Below are 25,831 nucleotides of genomic sequence, written 5' to 3'. Positions count from 1 at the left end.
AGCTATGGCCTCTTTAGGCCCTGCTTCCTGCTGCTGTGGGAATGGCCTGGCCATGGGCAGTGACCTGCTGGCTTCATGTCCTAGGGAGGTCCTACCAGACTGCCCTCCCTCCCTCCCCAGTGGAGGCCTGAGAGGAGCTTCTGGGAAAGGGATGAGTCAGGGGTGGGGGTGGGAAGCCAGCTGCAGGTGAGGTGACTCATGGGAAGTCCTGGGCCTTTTGGGAGGTGAGGGCAGCGACTGCTGGGAGTGTCGTCGTGTCCCCCCCCCCCCCAGCAGAGCAGCCCTCACATGAGCCTCCTCCAGAGAAAAATCATTTCCCAGAAAGCCACTGGGACTGGTCTTTGGCTGGTCCCTCCTGGGAAGTCCCTGTTGGTAGGGAGTGGGTGGAATTCAGAAGGGGGGGGGGGCAGGGGGCAGCTAGCTAGGTCCTCCTCCACAGTGGAGCCCCTGGACTGGATGCCCCTCCTGGGCACTACCCTTCACTCTGCTATTCCCTGGCTGGCCCTGAGCTACACTCCCAACCACCAAGAGGTCGGCTGTGGGGTCATTAGGTGAGGCTCAGGTCCTCACACACAGCAGGAAGGGCCACACCTGCCACCCACTGGCCACCTCCCTGGATCCCCATCATCAAGGTCTCTCAGTACACAGGGAGCCTGAGGGCTCAGGAAGCACCCATGCTGCCCAGCTGTCTCCCCCACCACTCTCTTAGCTTAGTAGACAGCACTGTTTCACAACCAGTTTTAGAAAATGGTTTTATCAAAACTAAACTTAGTGCCCAATCAGTTGAATAAATAGGAAGGGGCTCAGTGGGCCAGGAGGAAGCGCTTTCGGACAGTGCGCTCCATGCCAGGCAGCCTGGCTGTGTGCAGAGCTTGCAACAGTCCCTCCACAAATGCCCCTGGCCGTGCCTCACGGAACTTGGTGAGCTGCCGTGACAGCTTCTGCTGCAAGGACATGCGGTCCTCCCATGGCTGTGGTGGACTCCATACCCCCGCGCCCGCCAGGGCCTGCTGCAGTTGCAGGAGCCTCCTGAAAGAGACGTTCTGGAAAGCCACGAAGTCCACGAGAGCACGCTCACACTCCTCGGTCTCTGCAGGAGGGTCAGGGTGAGATGAGGGCTCAGCCAGGTCCTGGGCAAGGGCTCCCCATAGACACAGCCCCTCCCCACGCCCCAAGAGGCCATCAAACAGTAGGACACCCTGCATTAACACCTGAGGAGAGGGACCTGCTGGGACTTCAAGCCAGGAGGGCGGGGTGAGAGAGGCCAGCCCCAGGATGTGGGGCAGGGCTTGTGGGCCTTGGCCTGGGGTGAGATGGGACATCACTGCTGTGACCTAGGGCAAACTGTTTAAACTCTGGGCCTCAGTTTCCCAATGGCAAGGGTGGGGATCACCAGCGCTGAAGCTCTCAGCACAGTGCACTCAATGGTGCCACTGCCACTATTCAGGGCTTCTTGGGGCTTGGGACCCTGACCCCACAAAGCTGGAGGCACTTCCCAGAGGTCTGCTAAATCCTCAGGGCTCTAGGGCTGGACTGGGGGCAGGGCACAGGCTGAGCTTGCCACCCCACTGGCCAATCCCCCCTCACCTGGCCCCCTAGCTCACCTGCCCCCCTCCAGTCACCTGGACCCCCTGGCTCTCGTGTGCTGAGTGGGGAGCCCATGCAGCTGGTACACATGGCGTCGTGAAAGGGGGTGCCTGGCACGTTGAGGGCCAGGCCCAGGGCCGTGCAGTTGCGGTGGGGTTGGCACTGCTCTGAGCTGGAGCTGTTGGCTGAGAAGGTGCCCGGGGGACATTGCTGGCACTGCGTGTCCTGGGTGGGAGTTCCTGGGGATGAGATGGGAGGGTCAAGGGGAGCTGGAGCGTCCTCGCTTACAGGAGTCCTGGCCCAGCTCCGCCCACAGAGCGACCGGCACCCACCGAGGGCCACCACACCGTAGCCAGGCGGGCAGGGCGCATGTTCCAGGCAGAAGCCCGCAAGCTCGAAGAAGCCGGGGCGGCAGCGGCAGGCACGGTTGTGGATGACGGAGCAGGGCCGCACCTCCTCCTCCTGCTCCCCGCAGATGACGTTGCAGTAACGGCAGCGCTCCAGGTAGTTCCAGAACTGCGTGTAGTGGTGTGGCGGGCACAGGCGGCACGTTGTGGGGCGGTCCCGGCTGCACGGAAGGTGGACAAAGGTGCCCGGGGGGCACTGGGTGCACGTGAGCCACTCCTGCGTGTCCACATCCCACCATGGGTAGGTGGGCACATCCTCTGCCACCCCATGCATGGCCAGCACCAGCAATAGGAACGGCAGTCCCTGGGACGGGAGCAGGGGTGGCCTCGCTGGCGCCTTCATGACCGTCCCTGGAGTGTGGCAGCAGTGCTCGGCTGGGACACCCGCCCCAACACAGTCCACCTCCACCCGTCCCAGGGAGCAGGCCCCGCCCACCCTACCTGCAGCCAACCGGAGGACTCCAGCTCTGGCCCAGCACCTCCTGTATGGGCCCGCCTCGCCTCACCCCGGGGAGGGGCCAGCGACTTCCGGAAGGCCGAGTTCTGACCCAGTTTTGGACAGTGTCACAGCCCCCCTGGCCCAGCCCTCCCAAGCCTAGTGCTGGGGGCAGTCCTGTGAGGGCCCTCCCATCCCCAGGGACAGCTTGCGACTCAGTGACCAGGACTGTCAACAGGGTGGGTGGGGGAGGGGTCCAGGCTCCTCTGCCCTCTGATGTCCCTGTCTTCCTGTCCAGCTGCCAGGATGGAGGCTGAGCTGTTTGCACGTGCTCAGGGTGCCCTTTTGTGGGACAGGGTAGGAGGGGGACCCTTTGCAGACATCCCCACTCTTCCTTTCTGGCGCCTCAAACCCACCACCAAGCCCAGGCTCGTGAACAGCATCCCAGTGGGGCCAGCAGCTTTATTAGAGCTTTCACCCGCCCACTGCCCAGGCACAGGTCCCAGAGGGGAGCAGGTGATACCCCCTTTCCAGGCGCGGGCTCAGCTGCCAACCCCTGAGGCTCCACCCACAAGTCAGCAGCCAGGGGAAGTTCTGAGGAAGCACCTTCTGGCTGACCCACCCCACCCCCACCCCACAGTGGCTTCAGGGCTTCTCCCAGGCAGTCCAAGACCCAGCTTCTGTCTCAGGGGTGTCCCTGTGTGCAATGGACCGGCCCTCCTTGACAGGTGGGCTCTTGGCCAAGGGGTTGCTGGTGCTGGGCCTGCCCACCCCGAGCCAACAGTCAGGTGTCTAAGCTGCATTCAGGGAGGGTGTGGCCTCAGCCTCGGGGGCCCTGCAGTGCCCAGAACACCTGTAAAGACACAGAGGATGCTGGACATGCCTGCTGGGTACCGCTGACCACCCCACCCCAGGGGGGGATGCCCAGCAGCCATGTCCCTGAGGTCTGGTTGAGACCTAGAGGTCCTGTTGCCAGGAGGCCTGGCACAGTTCAAGGTGGAGGAGGGACACAGAGGTGGATGCTTTCCTCTGCCTTGCAGCTGGGCACACCAGGCCTGCTGCCCAACAGTCCCTGCAGCCCCTCCCACAAGACCTACCACACTCAGATTGTGTCTCTCTGTGGGGGAGGCTGGGGGTCAGGCCGCTGTCTGAGGAAGGGGGAGATCTTCCTCTGGGTCCTCCCTGGTCTCTCCAGCTCAGAGGGCCCTGGACATAGAGGAGTGAGTCCAAGGGGCTCCTGGCACATCCCTGCTGCCCATTTCTTCCAGGGCCGATTGGGGCTCTGGTGACAGGGTGGGGGCAGTAGGAGCACCAGGCAGATCACCCTACCTGGGCAGGGAGACCTGGGGTTGAGGTCAGGAGGCACCTTGGAGCTCCCCTCCTGGGGTCCTGGTGGCTCAGTGCCTGCACCCAGGGTGGGCCAGCCAGTCAGGTCTGCACACATCTGCCGGAAGCGCAGCTTGTGGTGTGGGCGCACAAACATGCTGAACCCTGTGGGAAGTGGTGCTCAGGACCTGCCCCCTCCTCCCGCACCCCCCACCCAAGTCCCTTCCTCAGAAACTTGCTCTGCAGCAGAGGCAAGTCCTCGGGCCTCGAGGTGGTCAGTGATGCTACCACGGCCACCATCTTCTCAAAGTCGTCATCACGTTTGTAGGTGGTCAGTGCTGCTAGGAGTTGGCTGCATCCTGCAGATCCCAGGGCCCTGCGGGCATCGGCCAGGTAGGTGCTCACAGCAGGCTGGCCAGGCTTCTCTGCTTGAGGGTTGCTACACCCCTCTTGCAAACAGCCGCCACTGTCTCCTGGTGGGGAGGTGACACGGACCACGTTGGGGGCCCAGGAGCACCTTACCACCACCACCTCCCTCGTTGGGGTACAGAACCAGAGCAGCCCCCAGGAAACTCCTCCCCTTCCAAGGTCTTCAGCTCTGCTCCTGACTCTGGGCAGAAGCCTCTTCATGGACCAGGTACCTTTGGGTACTGGCCTGGAGGCCAGGTGAGGCTGGCCCTGGTTCAAGTGGTCTCCAGGGTCCAGCTGCCTGGCCGCACCCTGGGAAAGGGTCATCTTGGGGACAGGCTCTCTCATTCCTGAAGAAACATGGAGATACAGGAGTCACCTAGCTGGTCCCAGGGGGTCCAGAGTGCTCCCTAGGGAGGAGGCAGGTCTGTCCAAAGGGAGACTAAGCTCACAACCCTCCTCGGACCCGACTTGCACAGCCCCATGGACAGCCAATTGCTTGGAGGAGCAGGTGCAAGGACACCCCAGTGGCACCAAACCCAGAAGGGGGAGAGGTGACTCCCTGTCTGGAAAGTCCCCTCCTCAGGGCAGTGGGAAGCGTTCCAAAGCCAGGCCCTCTGTGACACCTGTCCTTGAGGAAGTCCCTGCCCAGGGTGGGCTGTGTATGAACAGGGACAAGCTTCCCAGCTCTGGGGATGCAGGGCCTACTCTTGGGGGGGGGGGGGGGGGGCGGACAAGAATGTTCCAGGACACCAGTGTATGTAGGACGGCAGAGCTGTGCACGCTCTGGGGGCCCGCACCGCCCCCACATGATGCCACCCTGCAGCGATCCATTGGCCCTCTGTAGAAACACGGAGGCTAGACCAAGCTAGGACCCACCCCAGGACCCTGGTGTCACCCTGCCTCAGGGTCTGAGTTTGAGGGTGCTGCCCGGGTAAAGCCCTGCTCACTGGGATCCAAGGCTGGCTGTGCCCACTGCCCACGCAGAAGGCTGTATTCAGGCAGGTGGCTGCAACTTCGGCCTGTCAGCTGGAGGCAGAGCTCTTCAAACTGCTGCTTGTGGTGGGGTCGCACGAACTGGTAGAAGCCTGTGGGGAGGGGTTATGGTCATGTGGTACCACATGCTACAGTCACCCACCCCCACTTTTGCTAGGGAGCAGGGACAATCCTGCACCCTGGTGGCGCACCCAGTGTCCCCTATAGCCCCACCCCATGGTTTTGGCACTGCCCCAAGGCACCTTGAAGCAGGCTGTGCTTCTTGGGGTCTTCGGCAAAGAGGGGGCTGAGGTGGTCCACCAGGGCCTGGAAATTGTCTGAGCCCTTGTACTCCTGCAGGGCCCGGGTGAAGGAGTCGAAGCTGGCCTGGCTTAGCGCCTGCTTCACGGTCACAATGAACAGCTTGGCTCTGTCCGCTTGTGCACCTGCTGCCAGCCCCTTCTGCTGGACAGACCCAGGAACCCCATGAGACACACCTGACAGGGTGCGGCTGGCAGGTGGGCAGGGGTCCCACTGAAGGGAACCAGGAGGCATCTGCAGGGAGGCCACACCTCTCAGGAGTAGCACGTGCAGATTTGATCCCCTGGGCTCCCCCCCTTGCCCCCACTGGGCTCTGTGCCTCACATGAGGGTGCAGCTGCAGCGGACACACTCCCAGCTTGGAGGACAGTCCTGGCTTGGAGGTTGGCAGTTTGCAGCAAGGGACACTTCTCAAAACCCAGGGACTAAAAGTGTCCCGTACTGCGTTTCTGCTGTGCACCCCAGGATGACACTGGGCCCCACACAGGGAAGAGTGGAAACCAAGTGGGAGGGCCCAGGCTTTCTGGTCTGCCCAGCTGGACCCTCAGAGCACAGGCCCCTGGCACCCTGCCCACTTCCTGACAGTGCCAGACCCCCCTCCCCTGGGCACCGCCTGGTTCTTGACAGAAGCAGCAGAGACAGACTGGCAGTGCTCGGGGCTTTCAGGAGGCTTCTCAGCTTAGGCTGTCACTCAGTTGCTCTCAACTCTTTTCATCTGAGGCTGGGAGCACAGACCCTCCCCACGTGTGGGTATATCAATGTCCACTCCTGCCAGAGCCCAGTACTGCTCAGGGAAGCCAGCCTGGCTGCAGGCCCACCCCAATCCAGTCTCTGGGGCTGGGGCCTGACTCGCCTGCTAGGGGGACAGGGCCTTCTGTGGAAGGAGCCCGTGGGTCTGAAAGGACCAATCTGACCACAAGTTTGCAGGACTCAGTGTGGGGAAACTGCCCCTAGAGCAGGAGACACCATGGCCGGTGCCATGCCGTGCTGTTCTTGCAAGCTTTATGGGGGGGGGGTGTCTTGTGCTCCCACAGTAAAGGGTAAAGTGAAAGAGACTTGGGGCCTGTGCAGGCCAGGCGCACAGGCCCCAACAAACACTGAGATACTGGGAAGCCCCTAGGGCAGGGAGGCCAGGGTGGGAACTGTCAGGACAAAGTCACAATGTCTGGAACTCACTGAAAACATTCCAGGCAGAACAAAAGTGGGGGCCATGCAGGCCTTGGAGCCACCGCAGCACTGCAGCCACACCATACCCCTCAGTTCCTGCGCCCACAAGACCACTACTCGGCCAAGCCCCCCACCCCCGCAGGGCAGTGGTTAGAATAATGCAGGCTTGGCCTGCTCCCACCTCCCACTCTGCTTGGTCAGGGCCACTGGCCATGGGTAAGGGCACCAAGAGCCACACCAGGCCCGTGGCTCCCACCACATCCCCAGGCGTGTTGGTGGGCGGCTCACCTACCTGGCAACTGAGTAGCCTGATCTTCTTCCTCCCTCCTCTCTGCTCCTCCACAGACCTCTTCTCACCGGGGAGTGATGTGCTAGAGCAACACTGTGCCTGAGGGGACACAGCTGTCATCCTGACCCTCACCCTCAGGGTCCCCAAAGCCCCATGTGACACTGCCTGGGCCCATAGTGAGGGGAGAAGCCCCTCCTCGAGTCCTGCCATCATCTCTCTCGTGGTTGGCTGGGAGCAAAGTTTAAGAGGAGGATTGGACTCGCAGTCTTGCAGTTAACTGATGGGCTGATGCGAAGGGAACAGAGGGGATGCCACCCAGATCAGACCGGAAGTTACGGCTTGTGGGCAAAAGCTGCAGGGCAGGAGCTGGGTCCGGGACACAATCAACTCCCAGAATGAGTGCATCAGGAGCCAGATCCCAAGGGGACCGTATTGAGAACCCACAGGTATGTCAGGAACATCAGCTGAGGGGTTAGGTGTGAGCCTAACAAGGGGATTTATGGGGTGAGTGTGGAGGTGCCTGAGAACAGACAAGCAGTGCCTGGCGGGGGGGGGTCTGTGTCCATCTCTGGGGCCCCTGTACCCATACCTTCTCCTCCCCGGGCAGGGCCTGGTCCTCAGGCTCTCTGGCCAGCTGCTCACTGTGCTCCAGGGCAGCCAGCAGCCCCATGGGCCTTTGCTGGGTGTGAACAGGCTCCTGCTCATACTCCACACACAGGCTGCCCTCAATGTCCCCACTGTCTTCGGAGGCTGGCAGTCCTGTGGGAGCACAAATGTGGGGCCCGCTGTGGGGAGAGGGCTGGTGGCAAGACAGGCCCCCCAGTAGCAGTCAGACCTGGCCAAGCGCTCTGGTCTTCAGGCCCTGCCTGCCACCAGCCTTGTGGAAGTAGCCGCACCTGCCCATGGCCCCCAGCCACACGCACCTGTGGGTCTCTGCCTCAAGCTGGGGACGTGCACATCCAGATTCCTGGCTTTCTTGGTGGAGAGGGGCCCGAGCGACATGTCCACCTTGACAGCACCTTCTTCCTGGGCCAGGCTTGGGGCAGCAGCCAGGGGCACTGGCATCTGGACAGTCACAGGTGGTTGGGGTTGGGGGTCCCACCCAGCTCCTCCGAGGGCATAGCCGGCTGGGCGTTCAGGACTCACTGTTTTCTGAGCAACCCGGAAAAATTGGGCCACATCTCGAATGATATGGCCGAAGTGGTCATACACTTTGACGTGGGGGCGTACCCAAGATGGCAGCTGGGCTCTGGCATCCGCACAGGTGAACCTGGCAGGGAGGGCCTGTCAGCCTGGAGTCTGGCCTGCCCCCAGTCCACCTCCCAGGCAGGGGCCCCATGCAGGGGAAAGGGCCACACCTGTGGTCACAGAGGAAGACGACCCCATAGTCGTGGCGATGCCGAATGACCCTCCCAATGGCCTGGTTCACAGCCCTGGATGCCTGTTGCCGGTACCAGTCTTGCCCAGAGAGGAACTGGGGGGAGGATGGCTGGTCACGAAATATCCGGGGCTGCCCAGTCCCCGTCCGCCATGTGACACCTCACCTGGCCTGAGGTTCCACTCCTGCCCTTCATCTCATCTAGAAACTGCATCTTGAGGATGACCCGGGGGTCCTTGCGTGGGGGGTAAGGGAGGCCCGTAATGACCACCCCTCGGCCATTCACATCTGCGAAGTCCAGCCCCTCACTGGCCTGGGGATAGCACAGTCTTTACCTACATGCCCCACACAAGCCTGCCAACCTTCCCCAGGGTCTGTCCAGACCCTCCCAGCCACATGCTCTCAGATATGGACAGTCAGGGGACAGACCTTCAGCCCTGGGCCAGGCCCTAGCTAAGGCCCACACTTCCAGAACCCCGTGACCACTTGTCACATTCTTGGAACTTCTCTGTCCTTCCCACCAGTGTCCACCCCAACTGGCCCAACCAGGGTCAGGGGGCTGCCCTCCTAACTTGTGTTTGCTGGAAGTGGAGCCCAATGGGAGGACAGCCCCCAGGCCCAAGTCATGAGCTCCTGTGGGTAGGAGAAGACCCTTGGAACTCACCTTTCCCCGGCACACAGCCAGGAAGGCAGCCCCTCGGGACCCCGGGGAGGCAATGCTCGAGTAGTAAGCACCCATCACCTGGAAGGAGAGGCAGGTCACTTGGAGCCAGGACCCTGGCCCCTTCCACCTCCATGAGTGAGACCCCATGTGTCATCCTCTGAAATGGACTATTCCAGCCTTCACGTTCTAGAAGCTTCCTCATGGCCTGGGTTCCAAGGCTAACTTGTACCTAGCACCCAGGACCTGCTCAGTGTTTCTCAGAAAACAAAGGAGTCCCGGGGCTGGGGGGCGGGGAGCCTTCCTTCCTGTTTGCTGCCATCATCCCTGCCCCCAAACTTTCCAAGGCCAGGCAGGACCTCAGCTACGCATAGCCTGGAGCTGGCCAGAGCCCTGCGTAGGAATAGCAGCCAGCCCGGGGCAACCATGGGGGCAGCGGAGCCCCAGCCAACTCAGACCTCTGAGAAGCCACCCTTGCTCCTCGGCTCCACAAATAGAGGCTTCAGGGCCTCCAGCTTCCTGGCGAAGTCCCGGGCCTATGAGAGGAGGTGGTGATGGGACACGTCAGGCTCATGAGACCCGGCAGGCCACCGGCTGCACCCCAGGCACCCTTGGCAATTGGGGGCTCCCCTCTCACCCCCGGGACACAGGGAGGGAACATACCCGCCAGAATTCCAGGCTCTTCTCCAGGACTGGGTAGGAAGGGAAAAAGACTAGGAGCCCATGGGGAACCACTCGGGCAATGTTCACTGCAGTGCAGGGGCCACAGTCAGCGGTAGGGGCTTCCAGGGCCCCCACTGGCTGCCCCCAGGGAGAGAAAGCAGGGAAGGGTGCAGGGCTGGGGAGGGGCGAAACAGGCTCCCCGGACACCACGGAGGGAGTGGGAGCCCAGGATGGGACAGCCCAGCCAGGGCCTCCCTGGAACTCACCTAGCGCCTTCCCCAGGGAGGACAAGCACTCCTCAGAGAACCTGCATGAAGCCAGGAGGCTGCTGCCACTTGGGCCCCAGCACTGCCCCCCCCCCCCCCCGCCTTCTATCTTCCCCCTACCGTTTGTCAAAGGCAGAGCTCAGCTGGGCTCCATCGGGGCCTTTGGGGACAATCCCCACCCAGATCTGGTGCTTGTCGATGACGTGTGGGTTCTCCAAGCAGACTGGGAAAGGGCTGAGGCAGCAGGTGGGAGGCAGGGGTGTCCCCCATGGAGTTCTGAACCCCCAACACAGCCCCCCCCCCCCCCTGCCCAGGCATGGGGCAGCCTTACATCTGCATCTCCAGGGCGAAGGAAGACACAGGGGCGAGTGTGCCGCTGGTGAGGAGGAGTGTGCGGATGCCCTGGCGGACCAGCTCACGCAGGCTGTAGCCAGGGCTGAAGCACCAGTAACTGAGCACCTTCCCTGGGGGAGAGTGTGAGGCTAGGACACGGTCACGCGCAGGGAGGCCCCTCACTGCCACCCACAGGTCCTCCACAGGCAGCTGCTGGGCCCCACGGCCATATGTGCAAGTGTGACAGAGGGTGCCTGCCTGACTGAAGGTGTGACCCAGAGGCTCCTGGGAGCACACACTGGGGTCACCTCCAGAGAGGCCAGCCCACTCCACCCCAGACACACAGAGACTGATGAGTGACTCAAGCTCGTGGGACAGAGGCTACCAGGCACCCAGAAAGGAAGCCGAGCCCACCCCCGACACCCCAGACCTCCAGGGCACGTGGATGATGGAACTGTAAGGAGGAGGCGACCCCGGTCTGGGAGGTGGGAGGCAGGAAGCAGCATTGCTCACCATGGGCAAGTCACAGGTAATAGGGAGAGGCAGTTCCTTGGCACCTCCTGGACCACTGGAAAGGAGATCAGAGCCCCCCTACCCCCACCCCAAGGCAGACACGCCTGCCTACTGCCTCCTGCCTCCTGGGCTGCAGTAGGCTCGACTTTAGGAACTGAAAACAGCCCCAGTAGAATGACTCCAAACATGATTCTAAAGCCAAGGCTAGGCCACAGGTCACAGGGACATTTCCAGGAAGAACAAGCCACTTTCTGGGGCCAGAGGAGCCTCTTCCACTTTCCAGGTGGGATCTGCCTGTGATGTACAGGGCAGCCAGCACTGCCCTGGGCCAGCCCTGCGCGGGTGACAAAGGGCCATGTACTAAACCCTACAAGCTGGGGGGAGGCCTGCATGGCAGCCCAACAGACTCAGACCCGAAAGTAACCACACAGGATGGTCTGAACCTACAAATTCCCAACTACAAGTGGGTCATGTCCTTGGCCTGCAGCTTCCTTGACAAAGGTCAGTCTTCCCCTTAACTGAGCGATCTTGGCCTTTTTGCATCTAAGATAACAGGCTTCTGGAACGGCAGAGTAATCTCCCTTCCAGTCCCCTCAGGGCACAAACTCCCACCAGAGCAGAGACCACAGAGCCCCTCACTGTTATCTTGTACCACAGATACATCTCTATTGGCTATAAATGTTAACTATCCTATACCCACCAATGTAAAACTAAGCATCTCTCCCTTTTATTTTCTATCTAATCTCAGAGGTTTCGATTTGCTTTCTCCCACCTCCCTAATCTACCACCCATGGGTGTCATGTAACCCCCTTACGTCTCCTCCTTTGCCTCTAATGTATAAAATAAGCTGTAAAACAGCCATTCTCAGGAGCATTTTCTTAATCCCGAGATTTTGCTTCCTGGCAATTTTTGTCAATTTGACTCAAACTCATAAAAATTCTCTACAGGTTTGGATATTTTACATTGACACCTGCAATAGCAGAGACCAGGGGTAACCTAGGAGGAGCGGCAGGATGCTGGAGCCCCAGCCTCGGCATGTGTTGCTCTGTGCCAGGGCCCGCCCGACCCCAGCTTTTCAGGAAGGCGGGAGATGATCCAATTTCCTATAAACACCCAATCCAGCCCCAGCTGGTTTAGCTCAGTGGTTAGACCGTCAGCCCTTAGACTGAAGGGTCCCGGGTTTGATCTCAGCCAAGGGCATGTACCTTGGTTGTAGGCTCAATCCCTGACCCCAGTTGGGTCATGTGCAGTAGGCAACCAATCAATGTGTCTCTCTCCCATCGATGTCTCTCTCTCTCCCTTCTACCCTGAAAAGCAATGGAAAAAATATCCTCAGGTGAGGATTAAAAGTAATCATATTAAGCCCGGCCTGGCGTGGCTCAGTGGTTGACCTAGGATCCAGGAGGTCGCAGTTCGATTCCTGGTCAGGGCACATGCCCAGGCTGTGGGCTTGATCCCCAGTCAGGGGCGTGTAGGAGACAGCTGATCAATGACTCTCTCATCATTGATGTTTCTCTCTTTCTCTCTCCCTCTCCCTCCCTCTCTCTGAAATCAATAAAGATATATTTAAAATAATAATAAACACCCAACCCAGGGAGTAGCTACTTATGAGAATCCACATGCTCTCAGAGGTACAGAAAACAAAGGTGTTACTGCGCCCCACTCACCCTTGGCACCTGTGTCCTTGCCAGGCTAAGGCTTAGTCCCACAGGGAGAGCAGGAGGATTCAGATGCCTCCCAAGATTGTGGATGCTGTGTGAGGGGCGAACTGGTCTCCGCACGACTACCCCCACACTCCTGACCCTCCTCTGTGTCGGCAGTGCTGAGAGCTGGGCCCAGAGCACAGGTGGGCACTGGTGGGCCACTAGCTGCACCGGCCAGGATGGGGAGTGGCCTTGACCACAGGATCATCGCCCTGGACCTGTAGGGCTACAAGCCCCATCCAAAAGGCCAAGTCCCAAGGCACTCTGGCGAGGACATTTGCCAGGACTGGATACCTCAGGAATATGTGCCTGAGCTGGCACAGTCCACCAAAACCAAGAGCCTCAGTGCACCTGGCAGACCCTGCCCAGAGTCCCCAGCAACCTGAGACCCAGGAAGCTGGGCAGCAGGTGAAGCTGATAGGGAGAGGGCAGGACTCTGGGACAGGCTTGAGCTCACAGCGGGCATCAGGGAAACAGGGCCAGCTCCAGTGGACCCCTCAATGTGACCCTGAGACCCGCAGAATGGCCTCAGCCTGAGCCTGCCCCCCATCTGTCCACCTGGTGGACAGAGTGAAAGCCCCATGCATAGTCAGGGCCTGTGAACCCTTTTCAAAAACATCCCCAGTGGTGCAGGAGGCCTGGCTGTGCCCTCACTTGGTGGACACCCACCTGGTGACTCAGGGCAGTGCCACTGGGCCTCCTCCCAGGCCTCTCTGGCTGAGAACTCTTTCAGAGCAAGTAGGGAGGTGGCCTACAGAAGGCTGGACTCAAGGGTGGCTTTGATGTGGCACCTCACTGTGGTCGAGCAGGGGAGCGTGTCTGGCCCCCAGGTGTTGTACCTTGCTTTCTGGCTGCTGTGGAGCTCCAGGCATCTGACCGCTGAGCTGTCCTCCGGTGACTGGTGTCAGGGTGGATGTGCACCTGGAGGGTAAAATGGACAGGTGTCCTGAGACCCCCACCTGTAGACCCCCTCCTGGAGGCAGCCCCCACCTCATAGGATTGAAACTCCTGCCCACAGCCCCTCCTGGACGCGGCACCTACCTTGTAGGACTGAGAGGCCCCCAGCCCCAATGTGGAGCCGTCCTCGGCAGGGTCTGCACTGAACACAATCTGGAAGGAGATGACGGACAGTCAGCAGGACACACCACATAGGACAGAGGAATGCGTGGGGTGTCGTCATCACCTGCCCCACCTTTGAGCCAACAGCATCCCTGGTTTGAGACCCCAGGCTGAGGGGAAGAGCTCACATCTGCCTCTCCCTTCTCACAGGGACCACCCCCCGTGCAGGAGTTTCAGATTCCAACAACTTCTGAGTCCCGAGGCAACAGGCCCATGGTGCCTTTCACTGCTGCCCACCCCTCTTTTCCCTTTCCCACCCCTTCCACGACCTCTCCACCCCAGGACGGCAGTCTCCACACAGCACTGTCCAGTTGCTTGGGGTCCTGTCCTGCCTGATGCCCAGCGGGCCTGTGGTTGGGCCGTGCACAGTGGCATCTGTGACCTGTAGCACCAGAGACCACCAGCATCCTGTCAGCTGGTCCAGCAGGTGTGCAGGTCTCACACCATCTCGGGTCCCCACATCATTGCCTGCTCTGTCCCTCTGAGGCTGGCCTCGTCCAGTGTCCAGCCTGGGTCAGCTTTATACCTTCTGTCCTGCAAAAACTGTGAGCTCCTCCTGTTTCACCGCAGGCTGCCTGTCTGACCAGCTCATGGCCCCACTGACGCACAGCCGGCAGGCACCCAGAGCTCCAGGCCAGCGGCACACCCTGTGACCCTATCCAAGTCCACCTAGCCCAGCCATGTTTGGGGGGCCTGTGCCCGAGTACCAGGTGCTCAGGAACAGGTATGGGACAAGCAGCTACCAGTTACACTCTCTCCAGCTGGAGAGGACACACCAGCACACACACCAGGCAGGCAGCCCCAGCAACCAGGGGGTCCCACATCACCTGCCAGGGGCTACTCAGAGCAGCTGCCACAAGAAATTCCAAACCAGGGGCTGAGCAGTTAGGGTTCCAGAGAGCCTGGAAGGGCAGAAACCTGCTCCACTAATGGGTGTCTAAGGAGGGAGGCGAGGGGCTCCTGTGTTCCGTCTGCCAAGGACCCGTGGCCACTGAGGGCCCTCTTCAGCAATGCCAGTGAGGCAGAGGGCTTGAAACACCACGTGGCCCTTGGCAGCCGGCCTGGCAGCCTCCCAACTGAGGGAGAATGGCCGGCTCACTGCCCTGAGCTGAGGAAGCAGCTCAGCTGGACAGAGGGCAGCGTGGAGGGGCGGCAGGAAGTGCTGTGTCCAGCAGCCCTGAGGCCTGACATTCCCACTGGGTCTGCAGAGGAGGGGCTCATCCACCCTGGAGGCTGCCCCACACCAAAGCAACTTCCTGGGCCCAGGGTGAGACCGGCTGGAGGGCACTTGGGAACCAAGTCCACTGCCCAGACTTGCCAGTCCCACGGGCCCCACCTGGGTTCACGGGCGTTGAACACACTGACACGTCTGCACGCCTCTCCGTGAGTGGCAGGCCCTGCGGCCTGGCATGGGGCTGAGGGAACAAGAGCCTACCACCCCCACTCTGTGACGGCTTACGCTTTGACATTCCTCTGAGTAGCTGTTTCAGGAAAACACTTGAGAAGATTTTTGCCCGTCAGTGCCCACCCAAGTGCAGCCGTGACCCCAGGGTCGGCAGGGTGCACTCAGGGCAGAAAGGAGCCCAAGGGTGGCTAATCTGAAGCATGGGGTGTGGATGCCTCAGCCTTGCCCTGGGTCTAGCCTGAGAGACAAGTGCAGGAGAAGGAAGCACCCTGTGTCCCAGGGAGGAGTGCCCGCATCCTGGTTGCCGGCCGGTACCTGGATGATGTCCGAGAGCTTCTGCAGTCCTGCTGTGTTGGTGAACAGCCCAGTGCCTGTGGGAGCAGTGGCACTGATCACCCAGCACCAGCAGTGGAGCCACGAGCCACCTGGACATGTGCTCAGCTCCACCTTCCCCCAAATTGACATAGGGACGCCCGAGGGGAGGGAGCTTGCTTGCTCCTCCGGGGTGAGATCAAATAAGGCCGGGGCAACCAGGCCACCCCACCGAGCCCAGGAGGGAACCAATGCTGGCAGGGCCACAGCTCCCTGACCCCGCTTTTCTGTAAGGCTGACTAGGAACAGGCTAAGCTGGACGAAAGCACCACAGTCAAATGGCACTGGAACCCACAAGTCCCTCACACTCCCCTCAGTGTAGGCGGCAGGCTGCGACCCTATGTCCAGCCTGCAGGGAGTCTCAGGCAGGCACAGGGCACAGAGGACTCACGTCCTGCCAGGTACTGGATGATCTGGTCCAGGGAGTCCAAGATGCACCCCTTGGTCTGAAACGTGATCTGGGCCTCGGCGAACAGCTCGAAGATGTAGCTGCCAGGGAGAGGGAAGACTAGGCTATGATTTGAGAACCTAATGGTCAATGGCTTTTCAGAAACAGGCTCTGAGCCCCCAGGGGAGGCCACCTGGAGGTACCAGGTCTCTGCCTCCAAGAGTTCTGGGGGGAGGAGAGCAGCCTCGAAGCCCCCAGAGCTCAGGCTCCAGGTGGGTTTTGTGAGGGGTCATCAGAGCCTCCCTGAGGCGGTGGCTCTGATCAGGCTTCCAGAGAGCAGCTTTGGAGAGAGATGGGGGGGCACCAGGTCTGGGTGCTGTGGAGGGAGCGGGGCAGGGAAAAGGTGCAGCTTGCCTCATATGAAAGGCAACTGGGGACCCGTGAGGGTCTGAGCACAGCAGAGCAGACGGGCAGCCTGTGAAGAACAATCAACCCCTGATGGTCCAGCCTGGGCTCCAGCACCACCGTCAGCTGTGTCCCAAAGAGGCCACAACCAGCCTCAGCTGTGGGTGTGTGCTACAGGAAGTGAGCCCCGCTGCCCCACTGCTGAGAACCTGGACATCCTAACTGTTCAGAATATTCTGGGCCCTCTGGAGGCCTAAAGAGGTGGCTGCTGTGGCTGCACTTTTCATCCTAACAGAAGGTGTGCTCAGGCAGGTGTCTGAGCACCAGAAGAGGGGCACACAGAACGGGGGTAGACCAGGGAACCTCAGGGTGAGTCGGCAGCCCCTCCTAGACCTCCAGGCCTGTTAGGGACCTTATCGGTGTGTGAGCCAGCAACACCCACTGGGTGCCCAGGACAGAGCCCCACACACATCTGTCTCTAGCTCCAGGTGGGGCCCGGGGTCAAGGTGCCAGTTCCCAGTCCCTCACCTCCCAGGCTTGGTGATGCCTGTGTCATCTCCAGGCAGCTCGACGGCATCAATGGCCCCCTCCAGGCGAAGCAGAATCACTGCAGGGCACAGGGTGGTCAGGGGCAGCCCCCAGCCACAGCAGGTGGGTAGGGGCGTGGACAGCACTTACTCTTCAGCTTCGCAATGTCCTCCAGCTCCATGTTCAGCCCTGGGAGGGAAAGCAGCAAATCCACAAGTGTGCGTCATTCCCACAGCACTGGCCTGTGAGGGAGCCCCACAGGGAGAAGAGGCTCTGTCTGCGAAACCGGAGCCAGAGCTGAAGCATTCCTCTGGGTAGCTGTTTCAGGAACAGCTGGGACGCATGGTTTGTAAAAGTTTCTCCCATTCTGTGGGCTGACTTTCTGCTTCCTGGACAGTGTCCTCTGAAGCACAAAGTTTTTAATTCTGATGAAGCCCAACGTATCTATATTTTCTTTTAGTGACTGTGCTGCTAGTGTCATTTCTATGAAACCTCTGCCTAAGGCGCGGCCACGGAGATGGACGGACACCCAGACGAGCCCACTGCTCAGTGTGGCTGTGCGCGTGGCCTCCTGCAGAGCATGGCACACAAAGGAGGGGAACGGAGTAGCTTGTGGAGAAACTGACAGAGACAACCTCAACCAGGCGGTCAAGGTTGAAACCAACCGTCATAAGTCAGAAGTTGAGAGCGTGGACATGGAAGGATGTGATGAAAGGGCATTTTATTTACATCTGTGCTCTTCCTCCCAAATCCCGTAACCCAGTAAATTTCAGAAAAACATCAGACAAACCCCAACTCAGGGATATTATACAAAACACCCAACCAATCCTCCTCCAGACCATCAGGGTTATCAAGAACAAGGGAAGTCTGAGAACTGTCCCAGGTGAGAGCAGGCTGGGAGGTGCTGAGGGGTGTCATGTGCACCGAACAGGGACGTCCAGAGAACCAGGGACATCACCCATTCACACCCCATAGGATGCTATTGCCAAAAAAATACAGGGCTCCAAACAACCGAAAAGATGTTCAATTTCACCCCTAAGAGAAAAGCAGATCAGAATTACACAAAGATCCATGTTTCATCCATTGAAGTGGCCAGAATTAAAAAGCCTGATGTCACACTGAGTTATGAGGTAAATGGGACAGACACTCAGCCCACTGCTGGTGGGAGCACAGTCTGGGCCTGTACCCGTAACAGATACGCTCACCTACTAACCCAGCTGCCCCACTTCTGGGAATTCACCCTGAAGAAATCCTGCCAACGAGATGAAAGCGCATACGCACTAGGTTACTCATTACTGCCCTGTCTGTAACTGCAAATCCGGGAAACGACCTCCACGCCAGGGAAGCAGTTGGGTAGACACGGGAGGTAGGCCCGGGGGGAGGTAGTGGGCAGCTGGAGCGAGGACGGGATATCGGCATGGGGAGGCGTTCACAGGACACATCAGGGAGTAAACATGGCAAAGTGCACACAAGCATGTACAAAGTGCAGGAAAGAACAGAGAGTGAAAACAAGAAGAGAAAGCAAGTAAGATGTCCTGGCAAAGGCAAAGAAAGAACCAACCAGAAACTAACAGGACACTTCTCTCAAGTACGACTTTGGTTTCTGGAACCATGTGAGTGTTTCAAATACTCAGGAAAAGAGGTAATAACAAAATCCACGTGAACAGAGAAAAATGAAAAGATAAAAGTGAGATACAAACAGAAACAAATCACATGAATAACATGACCAGTGGTGGGAGGAGGCATCCAAGCAGCCTCTGAGCCCTGTGCTGACTCCCAGTCGCGCTGCAGGAAGGAGGGGAGCCGGTGGCAGCTCCAGTTGTGTGTGAGTGACATGGGAGAGTCCAAACAAGCAACGAGGCAGGAGGTGGTTCAGGTGTAAACCTCGCAGGAATCATTCATTCAGGAAGAACCATTAATGGAAGCCACTAGTTGCATAGGAATTTAATGAAACAACAAGGACTTCACGGCAGAAAGCCTGGCCATTACCTCTTAACCCAGTGTCACCAAAATAAGACAAATGCTGGGCCTTGTGACCTGATGGGCTGATTCCTGCCCCAAACACACAGTTGCATCGAACTATGAAGATGCCACAGACAAACCCAGACTGTAGGACATTCAACACCGTAACTAACTTCCTCTTTACAAACGTCCAGGCTGAGCCGGACAACACCGAGACCCTGTCCAGATTATAGCCCAGAGCCACAGGCCCAGGGCAGCAGCCCCGCTCCCAGACTAGGACGTTTTATGGAGATGTGCTCTGGGCTACAGTGACAGCCGAAAGGTCTTACTGTGGTCTCTCAACTAGACAAGACAGCAGTATCCATGCTCACTTCCCGAGTGGGTCATTGCACTGCGGCCACGGGAGAGGGTCCCTGTTCTCAGGAAGCACACCTGAGGTACCTGCACCTGCCCATGTGGAGGGGAGGCTTATCCAACGGGGCAAACCCTAGCAAGGGGAGTCTGGGTGAAGGATAAGTGGTTATTTACCAGCAAATTATCTGTAAGTTTGCCGTGACTTCAAAATAGAAGTTATGTGAAACAAAAAAATGAACATTTCAGAACAAGATATGAGATATGAAACAACATAAGTCAGGTTTTCAAAAACTCAGAAATGAAGTGACAGACTCACATGAAATGAGAAGGAAAGCAAAGAATTATTCTGGAAGCGAGGGCTAAATTAGAAGGAACACAGAAGCAGAAACAGGCCACAGACAGGGCCTTAGAAATCACAGGTGGGTACAAACCTTGAATCACCCTCCTGCACACCTGGAACTCAATGGCAAAAAGGGTGTTAAAGAAAAACAGAGACACCCTGGCTAGTGTGCTCAGTGGCTGGAGCATTGGCCTGCACACCCGAGGGTGCAGGTTTGATTCCCGGTCAAGGGCATGTACCGAGGGTGCACGTTTGATCCCCAATCAATGTCTGTCTCTCTCCCCTCTCCCTCCACTCTCTAAAAAACCAATGGAAAAATATCCTCATTCCTCAGGTAAGAATTTTTAAAAAACCAAAACAGAGATAAGAAGGACTGGAGAGCGAAGCTCTGACTGAGGTGGACAGAGCGTGCCCGGAAGCGCAGCCTGGAGCACAAGCGGGAAAACATCCCAAACAAACAGCTTCGCACACATGCTGAGACGGCACATCACATACCGGGCGATATTGATCCAGAAAAATCCACATGGAGACAACAAAATCACTGGGCTTTAAAGAGAAAAAAAAACCCTAAAAGAACCCATGACTTCTGAAATAAAATGGTTTTTAAAAAAAACGTTTTTATTGATTTCAGCAAGAGGAAGGGAGAGGGAGAGAGAGAGAGACATCAATGATGAGAGAGACACATCAATCGCCTGCATACCCCCTACTGGGGATTGAGCCTGAAACCCAGGCTTGTGCCCTGACAGGGAAACGAACCATGACCCCCTGGTTCATAGGTCGATGCTCAACCACTGAGCCCTGTCAGCTCAGCGGAAATAAAATAAATTCATTTAAAAATAACCAGGCTGTGGTCAAGGGCACATACCTCGGCTGCAGGGTCAATCCCTGGAGCACGCAGGAAGCAATCAATGTCTCCCGTCGATGTCTCTCTCTCTCGCTCCCCTCCCTTCCTTCCACGCTCTAAAGATCAATGAAAAACACTCTCAAGTGAGGATTAAAAATAAAAAAGTGACCAGGTTGAGGAAATGCAGGTGACGTCAGCCAGCAGCCTGCGCTCACAGGCACCTGGAGACACTCCCACTTTCTCAGACACCTGGGTCTGGGTGTTGCGTTCAGCTGACTTAGAAATTCTAACCACAGGGGAACAGTGAGGTAAACAGCGGGTCATCAGGTGTGGCCCGGGGCCTGGGCCCTGAGCCCTGTTCAGGTCACGGCAAGGCCAAGCCTATTTTCAGGACATTCCTGCTAGTAAATAACAATCAACATGTACTATCTGCCTTTTTTCTCTCTTGTTCCTACAATGCCATTTCCAGAGGCTACTTGTGGGAGGCTGGTAACAACCCCCACACGTTCGCACCCTAATCCCCTTCCATGGCAACAGGGACTCTGCAGGTGTGATGACGTAAAGGGTCTTGAGATGGGTGATCAAGATGGGTCATCCAGGTGGGAGGGAGGCAGGGGTCAGAGGAGAGGGGGCATGGAGCAAAAGGGAGAGGGATGTGGGGGCCAGGGCCAAGGATGCAGCACCTCTGGGAGCTGAGAAAGGCCAGACAGATTTTCCTGGAGCCCCCAGGAGGAAGGTGGCCCTGCGACCTGTTCTGCATTCATGAGGACTGTGCCATAACCAGGTTGTGCTGCTTTAAGCCAGAGTCTGTGGCAACCGTCACAGCAGCAGCAGGACCTGGACCCAGCGTGGCTGTGATACACAAGTGTGGGGCTCAACTTTCTTCTGTTATGCCAGATATTAGAGATTTGCAAAAATGTAAAACAATGTCACTCTTCTAACTTTTAGAAGTTATTTTTCAAGAAAAATGTTATTTCTTTTAACACATTATGGAGTGAATCATGTCCTGGATACGGACATGCTCACGTCCTAACCCGATACCTGGGAATCGGGCCTTATTTGTAAACAGGGCCTCTGCAGAGGTGATCAAGTTGAGGCCACAGTATCTGGGGGTGGGCCCCCCTCCAATGACTGCTGTCCTTGTAAGAGGAAATCTGGACACAGACACACAGGGGACACCATGTGAAGAAGAGATTGGGGTGGTGAGTCTATAAGCCAAGGGCACCAGCAGCTGGGAGAGGGGCCTGAGAGACACACCCCTGAGAAGAGACTTCTGGCCCCACAACCGCTAGGATTGGTCTCTGCGTTTCAGCCTCTCTGTGTGAATCCTTTGTTATAACATCCCTGGGTTTGTTCTTTCAAGAAAATAAATCTCCTAAAATGTTTCCGTTTTCATTGCTCACAGTATCCACAGATGTAATTCACATAAACCATGCTCAGCCAGTTTTAAGAATGTCAAGTGCCCTGAAGCCAAAATGTTTGAGAACTTCTGTGCTAAACAAAGAAATGCTATTTGCAAACACTACGTCTTCCAAGGCAGGTGTGCCCGTGGGTCCAGGAGGCCAGGGACCGTGCCAGAAAGGAAGTCAGCGTTGGCAAGAACACGGAGAGGGAGCCGCCAGACCGCTCCCTGCAGAGCTTGTTCGCATTTGTGATCAGAGGAGGACACAGGCCGCCGCCTGAGCCCCACGCCCACGTGAGGACACCCGACATCTGAACACGTTCATAGCACGAAGCATGAACACTAAAAAGTATGCAGCAACCGCTGGAAACATCACCACAAAGCAGTCTGCCAAAGCAAACCTAGAGTCCTCGTCAGCTACTAACAAACATGTGGACAGACTACCACGTCCATCAAAGGATTCTCCGTACACTACTACTTTCCCCAGGAGGACACTGGGAACAAACCTATGAGAGGAGGGGAGCACAGACACTGCTCGCGGGTCATTAAAAGTGTCCCCATAGTTAATACATCTCTTTTCCCCTTTTACACAGCAGAGGGAAAGAACACAGGCTGGGAAAGGATGGGAAGGTCTTCAGAAAATGCCAGAATGGTCGGGCAAAACCCACCCCCATCTGTGGGGCCCAAGGAAGTCTCTTGAAGTGTCCCCAGATGCCGACCTAGAAGGGCCGTGGGCCGACGGCCTCTGGGTCCCAAGACCACCTTGCCAGTCCTCGGTGTCCTGTCCATAAGCTCACCTGAGTTGGCGTCTGCACTGAACTCCAGGCAAAGCTCGCCCTGCTGCGCTGCCTTGGTCTGCTCCTCTAGAACCTGGTCTATGACATCCAGTCCAGAAGCCACATCATGGGGGGTCAGGTCAAAGGATGCCGACTCCTCACACATCTTCTCCTGAGAGCCCAAGCACCCAGCATTATGGTAAACAGGAGCCAGGACTGGGGGGCTCAGGAGGCAGGGCCTGGGGGTGCAGAGCTAAAGGGAGTGGAGAGCCCCAACCCTACCCCACAGGCTCTGAGGCTGGGTCACAAACATCCCAAGATGGTAGCTTAGCCCAGACCAGTGTTTGAAAACCATTTTACTTGAGCAGCCAACATTTCATAATTTAAAAACTTCCCATTAAAATCTAGATTTCTGGCTGCTCTCAAAGTCAGATCTGGCCCACCAGTGGCAACAAGTGCCTGGAACCCAGTGGAGGCTGAGGATGGCCACCACCAACACAGGACACGAGGCTCTTGCAAAGCTGTCCCAGCTCCAGAGCATGCACATGGCTGCTCCAAGCGGGCTCCCGCCAGAGCCTGGTCAAGGCCGCCATTCCTGGAAACACGGGGTCCTGGCAGAGGCCACATGGATGGCTGAGGGTGCAGGTGACAGGTTTGCTTGGTCCTGACAGCCAGGGCCACAGGGATGTGCGCAGGAGGGAGGGGCACTGGGAAGGCCACTGGGCACTCACCACATTGTGAGCTTCATCAAAGATCACCACTGTCCCCTTCAGGTCGATGCCGTGTGCCCGGCGACTCTGTAGCCAGGAAGAGGGGCAGGGTTGCATCCAAGGGAGCAGGGCCACCACTGTCCTTCACAGGCCCCCGGAGGCCAGGCAGGGAGGCTGTGACGCACAGCCCTCCAGGGCCCCAAGTCCCACACTGCCGGGGACACAGGGAAAGGCCTCTGACACCTACTGCTGGGTAGTGGCTGGTCGGAGCCATCGGGCAATGCCCACCCACCACTGAGCTGGGTGTCAGGGGCCCGTCCCAGTGACATTCACGAGGGAACAGGCAGGTGACGCCTCTCCACAATGCGCAGCCACCAAATGGAGGAGGAAGACCCACCAGCACCACTGCCTGGCGCACCTGGGGAGGCATCTGAGCCTGAGTGTGAGGGGGTCATCTGGAGTGGGGTCTGGCATCTGTCCTTCTTTAATTCTCATTTTAAAAGTGTCTATTTTAAGTGTGCTGTTGAGTTTTAAGAAATATGAGCACCCAAAGCAAGAGGTGACATCCCTGCAGTGAGACCTCGACCTGCTTTCTGTGAGTAGGGAGCAGGTCAGCCCGGGCTCGCCCTCCTGGGAGCGGAGTCTGGCTGCGGGCTCCTGTGAGGGCGAGCCCACGGTGTGGCTGTGTATAGCACAGGCCACCCCTTCCGAGTGCTCAACGCTGTCCTGGGGACAGCAGCTGTTAATGGACGGGGCTATCCCTAGCTCAGTGAGTGTGAAAACTCCAGGAACTCGCTGCGTAAGTCTTGGACGCGCTGGCTTCTCTGGGAGTCTCCAGGGCAGCGCAAAACCTCTCACTGGCAGCAGTGCTGAGCCACCCAGTGCGCCACGTCCTCATCAACACCAATTGTGTTAGGTCTTTTGAATTTCAGCCATTTGGGTGAGAATGTAGGGCCATCCCCCTGTGGTTTTCAAGTGCATGTCCTGAACCTTTGCCACGCAGGGCTTGACTGGGCAATTTCCTCGATTTTCCACAAAGTGTCTGTGCGGAACTTTTCCATAGTTGGCTGGGCTGTTTGCTAAGTTACAAGAGCGGCACATATTTTGGGCACAGCCCTTGAAAGACATGTACCAGGAGCATGTCCTTCCTTTCTGTGGCTTGCCTTTCAATTTTCTTAATTTTTCTCACTCTTTCAAAGGCTCAAGGCTTTAAATTGTGGTCAAGTCCCATTTATCAATTTTCCCTTTACGGCTGGTGCCTTGTGCATCCAAGCAAAGAAAGCTCGCAGAGCCCCCCAGACTGCAGTGACCCCAGGTACTCTAGAATCAGCTTTGTGTCATGTGAAGTCCTTAAGTCCCGGGGGAGACCCACTCTTTTCCAAACAGACATCCAGTTGCTCTAGCACCAAACCTTTCCTTTCCCATAGAAACATCTTGGCAAGTCTCTGTGGGCTTGTCCTGGACTTGACATGCACATTTCTGTGGCAAGTCCTGGGGTCAGGAGTGAGTGGGAGCCTGCCCTGCCCCTCTGTCTGGACGGCCCTGCTCTGAGATCATTAGTGTTTCCAGAAGATGTTGGAACAACCAGCCTGTCAGCTGAGATATCACTGTTCTGGGGGCCCAGGCCCGGCAGCCAGGTTAAAAGCATAACTCGAGAGGATCACCCGGGCAAATCACCGCTCCAGCCTTGCTGGGCTCCAGGTCCTCCCCCTCCACTTTCTCCAGCCACTTGCTTGAGCAGTGGTTCTGGTGGCAGCTGCTCCTCAGGCCGTGCCCCAGGCTCACGCCATGGCGCTCAGGCACTACCAGCTCCTGCACCAACTCTGCTGGGTGTCAGAGCCCCATACTCAGCACCGGCTTTGCTCCCTGCTGTCTCCCAGCACCCAGACCCATGCCTGGCACAGGGCTCTGCCAGCATGATCCCCGTGATCCAGTCGATGCCGAGGACCCTGGACAGGACATGTGCACAGTGCTTCCCTGACAGAGCATGAGCCAGTGGACATGGGGAGCGAGGCGTGACGCTCCTGTGCTAAAACAGGAGGCCCAGTGTGACGATGAGTCTCTGACCCATGACCTGAACCAGCAGAGGCTCCGACGGCCCCTCACGGGCCCGGGGAGACCCTGGGGTTGGAAATCGTCCTCAGTGGCTGGGGCCTCACCTTGGCATCCAGCAGGTAGTTGTATGGCATGAAGATGATGTCAGCCTGCTGCTTCAGGTTCCGGGACAGGTAGTAGGGGCACAGCCTGGGAGCACAGGGGGATGTGAGCCATGCAGGGCTGAGGCGGGGGCGGGTGTTCGGGACGTGCAGCAGCAGCCCTGGGCCACAGGCTGGGGCCGGGCTGGACACTGCGTCCTCTGACAGGCACTGCACAGGTTGGAAGGGGGCATGTGTGTCCAACCCTGGGAGTGGATTACCTACTTAAAAAGCTACAAAAACAAGAAAGCTCCAACCCTGTTCTGGACAGATAAGTGAGGGGATCAGAAACAGAGGCCTGTCTTATCACAGGTCAGAGCCTGATGCTCTGAGAAATTGCCAGCAAACGTCAGAGAGGCGGCCCGTGAGCGGCCAGCGGAGGGCTGAGCTCTGAGGCAGGAAGGTCAGCACAGTGCCCACAGGACCCTGAAAACCAGACCACAGGAATGCAGAGGGCGGGTCCACACCCGTAGTGGTCACCAGCAGGTGGGCTGAGGGCAGGGAAGGAGGGCAAGGTCCACCTCTTACTCTCTGTTCCTCAGAACTGCTCACGTTTTTCATATGGAACAACTGTTAGTTTCATGATTAAAAAACAAAAA

The 25,831-nt window shown here is 58.0% G+C and overlaps 2 protein-coding genes across 2 annotated transcripts in view; both read right to left on the bottom strand.

Moving 5' to 3' along the window:
• Window positions 1-714: 714 nt before the first annotated feature.
• Window positions 715-3,274, bottom strand: TNFRSF6B (TNF receptor superfamily member 6b). The gene is made up of 3 exons (XM_016202262.2): window positions 1,920-3,274; window positions 1,605-1,826; window positions 715-1,090 (listed from the first exon to the last, which is right to left on the bottom strand). The coding sequence occupies exons 1-3, from the start codon at window positions 2,335-2,337 to the stop codon at window positions 804-806; spliced, it is 927 nt and encodes a 308-aa protein (XP_016057748.2). The 5' UTR covers window positions 2,338-3,274; the 3' UTR covers window positions 715-803.
• Window position 3,275: 1 nt separating this feature from the next.
• Window positions 3,276-25,831, bottom strand: part of RTEL1 (regulator of telomere elongation helicase 1) — a 28,824-nt gene continuing 6,268 nt past the window's right edge. The window contains exons 7-33 of the mRNA XM_016202252.2: window positions 25,197-25,281; window positions 23,059-23,124; window positions 22,349-22,499; window positions 16,800-16,838; window positions 16,650-16,728; window positions 15,720-15,817; window positions 15,272-15,327; window positions 13,474-13,542; window positions 13,272-13,353; window positions 10,215-10,347; window positions 10,004-10,117; window positions 9,884-9,924; window positions 9,618-9,703; window positions 9,413-9,490; window positions 8,958-9,035; window positions 8,460-8,606; window positions 8,274-8,389; window positions 8,062-8,185; window positions 7,839-7,980; window positions 7,505-7,674; window positions 6,919-7,014; window positions 5,403-5,601; window positions 5,115-5,252; window positions 4,398-4,514; window positions 3,996-4,229; window positions 3,760-3,921; window positions 3,276-3,636 (exon numbers count right to left, since the gene is read on the bottom strand). Coding sequence (XP_016057738.2) covers window positions 3,533-3,636; window positions 3,760-3,921; window positions 3,996-4,229; window positions 4,398-4,514; window positions 5,115-5,252; window positions 5,403-5,601; window positions 6,919-7,014; window positions 7,505-7,674; window positions 7,839-7,980; window positions 8,062-8,185; window positions 8,274-8,389; window positions 8,460-8,606; window positions 8,958-9,035; window positions 9,413-9,490; window positions 9,618-9,703; window positions 9,884-9,924; window positions 10,004-10,117; window positions 10,215-10,347; window positions 13,272-13,353; window positions 13,474-13,542; window positions 15,272-15,327; window positions 15,720-15,817; window positions 16,650-16,728; window positions 16,800-16,838; window positions 22,349-22,499; window positions 23,059-23,124; window positions 25,197-25,281 — 3,004 coding nt within the window. The 3' untranslated portion in view covers window positions 3,276-3,532. The remainder of the gene's footprint in view (window positions 3,637-3,759; window positions 3,922-3,995; window positions 4,230-4,397; window positions 4,515-5,114; window positions 5,253-5,402; window positions 5,602-6,918; window positions 7,015-7,504; window positions 7,675-7,838; window positions 7,981-8,061; window positions 8,186-8,273; window positions 8,390-8,459; window positions 8,607-8,957; window positions 9,036-9,412; window positions 9,491-9,617; window positions 9,704-9,883; window positions 9,925-10,003; window positions 10,118-10,214; window positions 10,348-13,271; window positions 13,354-13,473; window positions 13,543-15,271; window positions 15,328-15,719; window positions 15,818-16,649; window positions 16,729-16,799; window positions 16,839-22,348; window positions 22,500-23,058; window positions 23,125-25,196; window positions 25,282-25,831) is intronic.

This window comes from Miniopterus natalensis, chromosome 7 (genome assembly GCF_054644295.1).
Source record: "Miniopterus natalensis isolate mMinNat1 chromosome 7, mMinNat1.hap1, whole genome shotgun sequence".
Lineage (NCBI taxonomy): Eukaryota > Metazoa > Chordata > Mammalia > Chiroptera > Miniopteridae > Miniopterus > Miniopterus natalensis.
This window is presented reverse-complemented; position numbering and strand designations above follow the sequence as displayed.

Bases quoted from the DNA above. Each gene is read 5' to 3' on its own strand.
- TNFRSF6B (XM_016202262.2), bottom strand. From the start codon at position 2,337: ATGAAGGCGCCAGCGAGGCCACCCCTGCTCCCGTCCCAGGGACTGCCG. The intron at 1,827-1,919 runs GTGGGTGCCGGT...TCTCATCCCCAG, and splicing joins CTACGGTGTGGTGGCCCTCG to GAACTCCCACCCAGGACACG. The intron at 1,091-1,604 runs GTGAGCTAGGGG...ACCCTCCTGCAG, and splicing joins AGGTGACTGGAGGGGGGCAG to AGACCGAGGAGTGTGAGCGT.